Here is a 9,897-nt window from a genome sequence, read left to right as displayed (position 1 = left end):
GTCAGTTTGCGTCCCCCCGCTAGAGCGTGCGCTGCCTGTTCATCCGTCCGCGTGGACCAAATCGGACACGCCAGGACCCGATGGGTTGGCCCACTGAAGATGCCCTTAAAGCGTTGCTAATTACCAAGTCACATTTTCCTCAAAAAAAAAATTACCAAGCCACATAGCTCAAAAAAATATATAAATTACCAAGCCACATAGCTCAAAAAATAAATAAATTACCAAGCCACAACCACTACTCCTGCGAGTGTCATGGTGTCATGGTTTCTCTGATGTAGCAACGGCCAAAACGAACCAACCGACCGACGGCAAGGACGTCTGCACGGCGCTTCGATACGCCTCCCAAGCCTTCAACTCCCGGCCAACCAAATCCACCGGCGCCGCAACGTTCGCCACGTCCACGTGTCCCAACCGCATTGGCCCACTGCCCAGCATCCTAGGCGTCCTTCCCCTCCCATCATCCCGTCAGTTCACGTCAGCGGCTCTGCGGCCGTCACATGCCATATTTAGGACACCTCCCGCCCGTTCGACTCCGGCCACCACCTCCCCGGCCATTGTTATTTAAACAAGGACCTGCTCAGCGCAGAGTGCTGACTCAACCCAAGTAGCTCCAGCAGTACAACTGATCCAACGGCGTTGCAAGTGCAAGTATCCAGCTAGTTGTGCATTGCCACCGCAATACCGCATTAGCTTGCAGCGCAGCGCCGGCGGTGTCGCTGGTGCCGGGGAAACAATGGGGGTGTCTGCGGCTGTGCTGGCGGTGCTGCTCTTCTTGTCGGCGGCGGCGGTAGCGTCGGCCGGGCACCACGACTACAGCGACGCGCTCCACAAGAGCATACTCTTCTTCGAGGGGCAGCGGTCCGGCAGGCTCCCTCCGGACCAGCGCCTCCGCTGGCGCCGCGACTCCGGCCTCCACGACGGCGCCGCCGCCGGCGTACGCGCTCTCATCTCACACTACCCTAGTACATTTCGCTTCTCTGTCTAGTCTAGAAAAGAAAGATGATCATTCATTCTGGTTGCAAATACCGCAGGTGGACCTGACGGGCGGGTACTACGACGCGGGCGACAACGTCAAGTTCGGGTTCCCGATGGCGTTCACGGCGACGCTCATGTCGTGGGGGCTGATCGACTTCGGGCGCACCTTCGGCGCGCACAGGGAGGAGGCGCGGAAGGCGGTGCGGTGGGCGACGGACTACCTGATGAAGACGACGGCGAAGCCCAACACGGTGTACGTGCAGGTCGGGGACGCCTCCAGGGACCACTCGTGCTGGGAGCGGCCGGAGGACATGGACACGCCCCGCACCGTGTACAAGGTGGACCCGTCCCACCCGGGCTCCGACGTCGCCGCCGAGACCGCCGCCGCGCTCGCCGCGGGATCCATCGTCTTCCGCGAGGCCGACCCCGTCTACTCCCAGCGCCTCCTCGACCGCGCCATGGCCGTGAGTTGCTGCTGACCTCTCTTCTTGTTTCTCCGACGGCGCAGAAGATGAGTGAGTCTGGTTTGACGCCATTGTGGCTTTGAACGACGGTGGGCAGGTGTTCAAGTTCGCGGACCGGTACCGCGGCGCGTACAGCAGCAGCCTGCACGACGCCGTGTGCCCCTGCTACTGCGACTTCGACGGGTACCAGGACGAGCTGCTGTGGGCGGCGGCGTGGCTGCACAAGGCGTCGCGCCGCCGGGAGTACCGCGAGTACATCAAGCGGAACGAGGTGGTGCTCGGCGCCAGCGAGTCCATCAACGAGTTCGGATGGGACAACAAGCACGCCGGCATCAACGTCCTCATCTCCAAGGTAAAAAAATGTCTGTCGCTGCGCTATCTGTTGTTACTACCACCATTCCGAGAAGGACGAAGCATTGTCATCTTGGCACTTTGGCTGCTTCGCCATCCATCTTTCATGATGTTGGATTGCTGGTGTTTCCCCACGCCGCAAGTTATTCGATATTCCTTCGACATGCATCTTTCATCTTTGGACGGTACTAGTACTGATTAAAGAGTTCAGCTAGCTAGCACCTTTGAGCTTTGCATGTAGATTGAGATTCAGTAGTGATGCACAGTAGATCTTTGAACTTTTGCATGTAGATTGAGATTCAGTAATGATGCATAGTATCTTGCCAGCCTACCCGCAAAAAAAAAAAAATCTTGCCAGCCGATCAGTCATTCTGAAATTACCCTGACAACAGGAGCTGCTGATTCTGCCCGGTGGCTGATTAGGTTAATCAATGACCGCACACTAAACTAATCTTAGTGTCTAGTAGCATCAGTTTCCGATCATGGCAGTGCACGGTGGTATGGTACCACCAAATAGGAGACGAGGAGGAGCATGCTTGTCTGTTTATCTTTGTCTCCCCTAGGCCCCTGTGTTCCGCATGTTGCCGGGGCAGCAAACGGTAGCACTTTTCAGGGGCTCACGGGTCTTCAGTCTTGGCTCTCGTGCCACTCCAGAATCACCTCGAGCCACTCTTACCATTTGAATCATGTCACCAGATTATTAATACTTGATCAATACTCAGATGCAGGCAATTTTGTTAATTGTTTTCCTTGTGTTGCTTATGATCAGGAGGTGCTAATGGGGAAGGACGAGTACTTCCAGTCCTTCCGGGTGAACGCAAACAACTTCATGTGCACGCTCCTCCCCGGCATCTCCAATCACCCCCAGATCCAGTACTCCCCAGGTTCGCATCCTTCTAGAGGAAGAAGAAGAAGCTCACTGTATTTCTTTCTACCATGAAGTTATAAACCACTCTGAACTGAATGTGAAATGCAATGTCTGCTTGCAGGCGGGCTGCTGTACAAGGTGGGGAGCAGCAACATGCAGCACGTGACGTCGCTCTCCTTCCTCCTCCTCGCCTACTCCAACTACCTCAGCCACGCCGGCGCGCACGTCGCCTGCGGCGGCGGCGGCACGGCGGCGCCGGCCAAGCTCCGGCAGGTGGCCAAGCGGCAGGTGGACTACATCCTCGGCGACAACCCGCTGCGCATGTCCTACATGGTCGGCTACGGCCCGCGCTTCCCGCGCCGCATCCACCACCGCGCCAGCTCCATCCCGTCCGTGGCGGCGCACCCGGGCAAGGTCGGCTGCAAGGCCGGCGCCGCCTACTACGCCAGCGCGGCGCCCAACCCGAACCTGCTCGTCGGCGCCGTCGTCGGCGGACCCAGCGACGCCACCGACGCGTTCCCTGATGCGCGCGCCGTGTTCCAGCAGTCGGAGCCCACCACGTACATCAACGCGCCGCTCATGGGCCTCCTCGCCTACTTCTCGGCCCACCCCAACCCGGCCGAGTGGGCCGATGATTAAAAGTCAAAATGCTCATATGCCTCTGACGTAATAATTCGTTATTCCTTAAGAAAGAAAAGCAGGGCGTGATGCTCCTCGTAAGTTCGTAACGTTAAGTAACTTAGCTAGTGGTAATTAGCTCCATATCCACTTCATATCCTGCGAAACCAAGACCAGGGATGAATGGGTCTACAATGTTGTCGTAGTGTTATATAGTAGGCTATACTTGTAAGATTAATTTATCGTGCTAGCCGTAAGTACACTGGCACTGTGTAAGATGTTGCAGGAAGTGGAATATGAAAATTGCAGTTTCTACACTCGAGTTTTTTTTTTTTTTGCAAGGATTGACTCTTTTAGATTTTTTGTTGTTGTTTTCACCATTACAATATCTTTTTTTAGAATACCATTACTATATCTAGCATGTTGCACATTCCACTATTTTTGTTAATGCATTCCACTATTGTTCAACTTAAAACATGCTATTCCTCCATCCTAAAAAGAATATCTCAACTTTGTCCAAACTAGCATGTTAATCACACTAAAATACGTCTAGATACATGCATATCTAGACAAAGTTGAGACATCGTTTTCTGGAAGGCCTCGTTCGTTTAATACACTTCTCAGGTGTATTGGGAGGTTTTGGGGAGAGTTTTGGCTTAGATGGGATTTCCCAAACCACCCCAATACTCTCAGGGATTGGTGAAACCGAACAATGCCGAAGGAGGAAGTACATTATTATGGGTCCAATTTTGGCGACATATTTTTTATCTTAACAAAAGTTCGTCCGATATGGTCTTTGTGGTGGATGATGTTGTGACATTTACGTGCATTCTGAACCCCCTTCGAAGGCATCATGGTGGTGGTCCCTATGAGCTCTGGGGGGAACTTTAGGTTTGGGTTAGCGTACCGGACGGTGGTGGCATTTGGTAGCCACTTATACCTCGGCAGAGGCACTATTTGGGAGACCGTACTTCGAAGAGATGAAGACTCGAAGGCTTGGGGGTATCGGTCCACCATGCAGATTACAGGTACGTACAATTTGCTTCGGGGGAAACCTTGATCTGGGTCTCCCAGATCGGATGATGCCGACGATGTTCTCCTTCCTAGGGGCATCGTATTGGAGCAGGTGCTGACTGGAGGGGTTCTGAGGTGGAACGGCGTGACTTCAACCGCATAGATGACGACATGTCTTGGTGGCGTGGCGTAGTAGGGGCTCGGAGACGATCGCTTGTTGATTGTCGTGTGTAGGTGGTGACACTGTCTAGCGCCATGGCGATGTCGACCACAGGATTGTCAACAATTATGCAGATCTCTATACAACATATAGTGCAGCAACAAAATATTGTATTGTTTTGGATGGAATTGTTTATAAATTTTAAATGTTTACATATTTGTGAATAATTTTGGTGTAGCATGATCCAATCATCAGTTTTGCTGTCAACTGAACCAAGCAGGTTATTGACGACGAACTAGTGGAATGTGCAATAGATTACAGTACAAGTGGAAATGTGGAATACATATGGGAGACTACGAGAGCTTGTAGTTCACGGGAGCCTATAGGCTACAGCAATATCTGAAGATTAGAAAAAAGACGCTGACTGGAACTATCGGCCGTAGAGATCACATGACGAGCTTCTACTCACGGGTGGCCGCGGCTTGGCTTTTACGAGCCTTTTTCTGCAGTGCGTACCGGAACTTTTGTCTCTTACTTCTTGGTAGCCCTCTCTTTCCTGATACACTGACATGATCAGGATCTTTCGCGATATAGCAATGAAGTGAAACTCTGCTGCTTCTATTTGATGTCACAGGGAAACGAAATTGTTTACCATCATCCGAGCAAGAAAGGGATCACGTCATCGCACTGGATGCATCGCTAGTTCGCTGCAAGGTGTCACTACACTTTTGAACTGCAATGCTTAAATTTGGTCGTAGCAATTCCATTCACTCACACGTGTGAAGCAATACAAATACAGTACAATCTTTCATCATCTTTGCATACAATTATTCGTCATCTTTGCATGGCAAAGATTAAGGAGAAAAATGGAGCAGAGAAGAAACAAAGACAGTAATCCGATCGCAGCTGAGACCATTCCGTTCCACTCAATGGTCAAGCTCCGCCACTGCAGATGCCGGTAAGCAACACCGGCAGCTTGGCCAGCGTTAGCGACCCCTGGCCCTGGGCGGACCTCCGCAGCTTCCACTTGCCTCTTTCCTCCCCGACAGCCGCCGCCGTGGCCGTCGCCGCCGACGACGACGGCAGCACCCTCCCATTCTCGAACAGCGGCGCCGTCGCCTCTCCGCCGCCCCCGCACAGCAGTCCCGCCCTGGAGAGCTGCCTCTCCATGTGCAGGAAGTGGGCCAGCGGGGTCGTGCCGCCAACGTCGTCCCTGCACATCCGCCACCAGCTGGCGCCACGCCGCGGCCTCCAGCGCCGGCGCCACCTCCACCCATCCTCCTCAGGCGCCGGCGCGAGTGGCATCCCCCCCTCCTCCTCCGCCACTGTCTCCTGAGGCGGGTCCTCCCCGTCGGCCAAGGACACGCCCATAAGCGTCCCCAGCGTCGTGCTCCGGTCCCGGAAGAACGAGCATGTGGACTGAACCAACACGACGCCACCACCACCACGGCCACGCATGTCAAAGAAGATTTTGCTTATGAATAAATGGGGATAGGATAAGGAGATTGATTCAGAAAAAATGTGTTTCGGTATTTGGTGGTCACCTCAGGGTGTGTTTGGTAGCCCGGGTCATTTGGAATTTACCCTCCCACTTGAGATATCTCACCTCATACAAGTTGGCCTGAGATTTTGTCGTATGTTTGTTAGCCCGTATGTGTTGGGAGAAGCTGGACTGGTTACTGTGTTTGGTAGACCGTATGGGTTGAGAAATAACAGAGGTCCAACTTTTACACAAGAGCCCCTGCACAAAAAGATAAAAAAGCAATCGGGTCCAAAAAAGCAGCACACCGTGCTGGCATCTTTCTTCTCGCCGGCGGCAGGCTGTGGGGCGGCGGCGGGCCGTGGGGCGACAGCGGCGTGCTGGAGGCCTTCTCGTCGTTGGTGGCAGGCCAGAGGGCGCCGGCACGAGGTCGTGCCTCTGCTTGGTCGTGCTGGAGACGTGGAGGGCCGAAGGAGGGTCGTAGCGGGAAGATGACCGGCCTGGGAGCCTTCACGTCGACGGTGGCGGGCCGTGCGGCGGCGGTTGAGGGACACAGCCGCGTGCTGGAGGCCTCCTCGTCGGCGGTGGCGGGCCGGCGACCTCGTGCCTCTTCTCGGCCGTGCGGGAGACGTGGAGGGCTGGAGCGCGAAGAGGACCGGCCTGGGACCCTTCACGTCGACGGTGGCAGGCCGGAGGGCGCCGGCGCGAGCCCCTGGCGTCCCTTGCTGCAGCTCGGCCGCCGGGAGAGGAGGAGGGCGGGAGGAAGGTCGGAAGCAAGAGGAGAAGGAAAGGGGGAGAATGGGGAGGGAAAAGAGGTGGGGGTGCGGGGTTTGGGGGTGCGGTGGAGCGCTGCTACAGTTGTTTGCGGGACGAGCTCAGCTCGGTCGACTTGTGAAGCTCGATTCCAGCTTCACAACCCGACCTGGCTGAGAGCCTTTTTCCGTATGAGCCCAGCAGTGTTGAGACGGACCGAGCCGAGCTACCAATCAAAGTATAGGCTCATCAGCTGGGTTGAGATGAGATATTCTGAGCTCCCCTAGTCTACCAAACACACCCTCAGTGTCGATATCGGAGGAAGAAGACGATGTCTCGGCGGAGGGCGAGGAGGGGATCACCATGCCGGCGTCGTCGTCGTTGTCCATCTCCTCCCCTTCCGGCCGCGGGCCGCCGAGAACGTAAGCGAGGATGCTTAGCTAGTGTGACAAACGAGGGGGCAGTGAGCGTGACAGTGTAATGGTGATGTACTTGCAAGATCTTTTCTTCCTCCGACGGCGATGGTGGAGATACTGGCGGGCCGGGATGTGGTGGTGCTTTATGGGCTGCAAGGCGACGCAGACACAAGACACAAGAGGTGGCAGTGGCACCAGGGCAACGATGGTCAAAGGAGCCCTGCGGCGGCCGGCCCCTTGTCCGTGACCGGTGGGATGAGTGAATGCTCGAGCTCTGAGCCTTTGGCTGGTGCTGTGGGGTAGAAGCAAAACCCTGCAAAGGAGTAGACTGATTATAATAAGCGACTTCCAAGGCGCACTTTGACTCTACTGTTTCTTGGGCGCACGCGAAAATGGTCCCTTTGCTCGGGTGTCTCCAGCAGCCCGACGCATATTGGTTGAAACAAGCAAATAACATGAACACATGACTATCATATTGGCTAAAATTAAAGATCTTTAATAAGTTAATCACATTGTGGACAAGGTGTGGCACAAAATGTAGTCCAAAAGATACCCAAACATGGCCAAAACAACAAAAGAGACCATGGTGGTTGATAATGCCGCCGCAGATCAGGCATCTCGTGCATGGATTTTGGTGTGCTTTTTTAGGAACCAGATCCTGATGTCGTCGTCCATGTTGCCCAAGTCGGCCAGCATCCTTGTGTTCTCTGTCTGGTTCTTGGACTCGGCATCCATCCTTCTGGCCTCGATGTCACGCATTTTGGCCTCGGTGTCTGACTTTTTGGCCTCGACGTCCATCATTTGGACCTCAATGACCTCTTTGGTGAGGTTGAGGTAGATGACAGCTGCGACCTCTTTTTGCAGACGCTTCTTCTCGTCCTTTTTGTCCAGGGTGGCTTGAGAGTCGACCATGATCTTCTCCAAGGTCTGGCTGAACGTAAGGGCTGATGCCTCCCGGGCAAGATCGACCATGGTAGCCTTATGGCTCCGGGGACGAGGTGGAAGGGCTTTCTGCCCAGGATCGTCGTCTTCGCCATCGACGGCCAACGTGGCTGTCTCATTGTTGACAGCTTCATGGTAGGCCGCATAGCCAACCTTCCACTTCGGCGCCTCCTTCAGCTTCTTCCAACAATGGACCATATAGAATCCCTTCTTATGTGTTGCCTTGAACTTCTCCAAGGCCCTTGGTACCTAATAACTAAAAATTAGGTTTATGATATGCCAAATGTTCGTGGCCTAGACGCATTTCCCCTCCTTCGACAACGGCTTCTTTACAACCTTCGGCTTAGATTCCCGGCCGCTGCTGGCGGCGCGCTTTGAGCCGGCTGGAGATGTGGCCTCCATTAGGGCTGTGGTGATGGCTATGAGGGAGTGGAGGGCAGTGGTTGTGAGGGTTTCATCGGAATCCATGGTGGTTGCGGCGACGAGGAACGTCCATCGCAAGGGAAGGGAGTGTTGGCGCCGGTAAACTTTGATTTTTCGGGCAGGAAACGGCAAATCGCGGGAATGTTAGCGGCGCCCTAGCCACTGGCACATGGGTCCTACGTGAGATTCAGCGGACACTCGACGCGTCCGTGCATCGTACGCCGCGACGCAAACTCGACGCATATTTGAGCCAAGTTTGCGTTTCCGCGGACAACCTGGTCACTATGCGTCAGGCCGTTGGGCCTGATCCCACTCATTTTTCGACCGCGCGAACGCAACCGGTCGTTCAGCGTGCGTTTACGTCGCTCCGTTGGAGATGCCCTTAGCACTTGGCACTGAGCAGTCGGTGTACCTTTTTTACCCGAGAAAAGTTAATTGGGACAATTTTGTTCAGGGGTATGTTGTTGGTTCGCAGAATTCTAAAACACGTGAAAAAGAAAAGAGATTTGCTAGTTTTCAGCTAGCGTGAAAACTAATTTCGTGTGCTCAGTTAAATCTTATACCATTTAATTTATTTCGTGATTCGTGCTAGTTATGAATTGTAATCTAAGTTGCAAGTGAGATTTGATAACATCATCTGACTGAGTTAGTTCTCAGTCGACTGAGAAATAGTCACACCCATAAGGAAAATATGTAGAAGATGTAAGTCTAACTTCAACAGTCAACCGCCGCATTCCGGGTATGGATGGCAGCACCGCCCCTCCGCAATTATGTGGGTCCAGCTGTCCGGGTTCGTTGTTAGCAGTTGGTTAACATTTGCTAATGGAGGTCACGTCTACTAATCGGAGTTAAGCCGGCGTGAGAGGGAAATGGCCGCGTCCTTCCCGCCGAGTCCTTTCCGCCTGCGCCACCGCATTCCCACCCAGGCCGCTAGGTTATAAAATTAGCTCGCCGGGACTCAGGACCACACATCCATAGCCATAGCTCCCCCACCCGCTCACCACGTCAGCCCAGATCAGCAAGTCCTGCAGCGAGGACGAGTGGGAGGCCTAGGAGGGCGAAGATCCTCTTCACGCCCCCACCACGGCGGAGCAACGCGTCCTCCTTCTGTCCTTTGAGAGCGCGCCCATGAACACTGCCATCGTTGAGCTCTCCTTCCGGTCGATGGCCTTGGAGGAACGCGTCCGCAAGTTCATGGTGCAAAAGCGGTGGGCGTGGTACGTGGATCAAAGCGGGTGGCAGACGAGTTTTCCAAACTGGCGGACAATGAAGAGGCCGCTCCACAGCAGGCCGGCCTCGCTGCTGCCCTGAAGGCGTCAGAGGCTGCCCGCACGCAGGCGACCCGTGTCGCCGTGCGGGACATAGCGAATATGGCGGTCCAGAAGGTGGCTAGGACACGACAGGACGCCATGAACACCAAGATCAAGACGTCA

At 54.5% G+C, this 9,897-nt stretch overlaps 2 protein-coding genes across 2 annotated transcripts; one reads left to right on the top strand and one right to left on the bottom strand.

Annotated features, from left to right (window-relative positions):
• The first annotated feature begins 733 nt into the window (after positions 1-733).
• Positions 734-3,312, top strand: LOC124688255 (endoglucanase 6). The gene is made up of 5 exons (XM_047221956.1): positions 734-934; positions 1,032-1,439; positions 1,537-1,791; positions 2,560-2,674; positions 2,780-3,312. The coding sequence occupies exons 1-5, from the start codon at positions 734-736 to the stop codon at positions 3,295-3,297; spliced, it is 1,497 nt and encodes a 498-aa protein (XP_047077912.1). The 3' UTR covers positions 3,298-3,312.
• A 1,918-nt stretch (positions 3,313-5,230) lies between these two features.
• Positions 5,231-7,185, bottom strand: LOC124688254 (uncharacterized protein At3g17950-like). Its single transcript, XM_047221955.1, has 2 exons — positions 6,986-7,185; positions 5,231-5,869 (listed from the first exon to the last, which is right to left on the bottom strand). The coding sequence occupies exons 1-2, from the start codon at positions 7,070-7,072 to the stop codon at positions 5,384-5,386; spliced, it is 573 nt and encodes a 190-aa protein (XP_047077911.1). The 5' UTR covers positions 7,073-7,185; the 3' UTR covers positions 5,231-5,383.
• Between the last annotated feature and the right edge of the window lie 2,712 nt (positions 7,186-9,897).

This window comes from Lolium rigidum, chromosome 2 (assembly GCF_022539505.1).
Source record: "Lolium rigidum isolate FL_2022 chromosome 2, APGP_CSIRO_Lrig_0.1, whole genome shotgun sequence".
NCBI lineage: Eukaryota > Viridiplantae > Streptophyta > Magnoliopsida > Poales > Poaceae > Lolium > Lolium rigidum.
The sequence above is the reverse complement of the archived record's forward strand: the minus strand, read 5'-3'. Positions and strand labels throughout refer to the sequence as shown.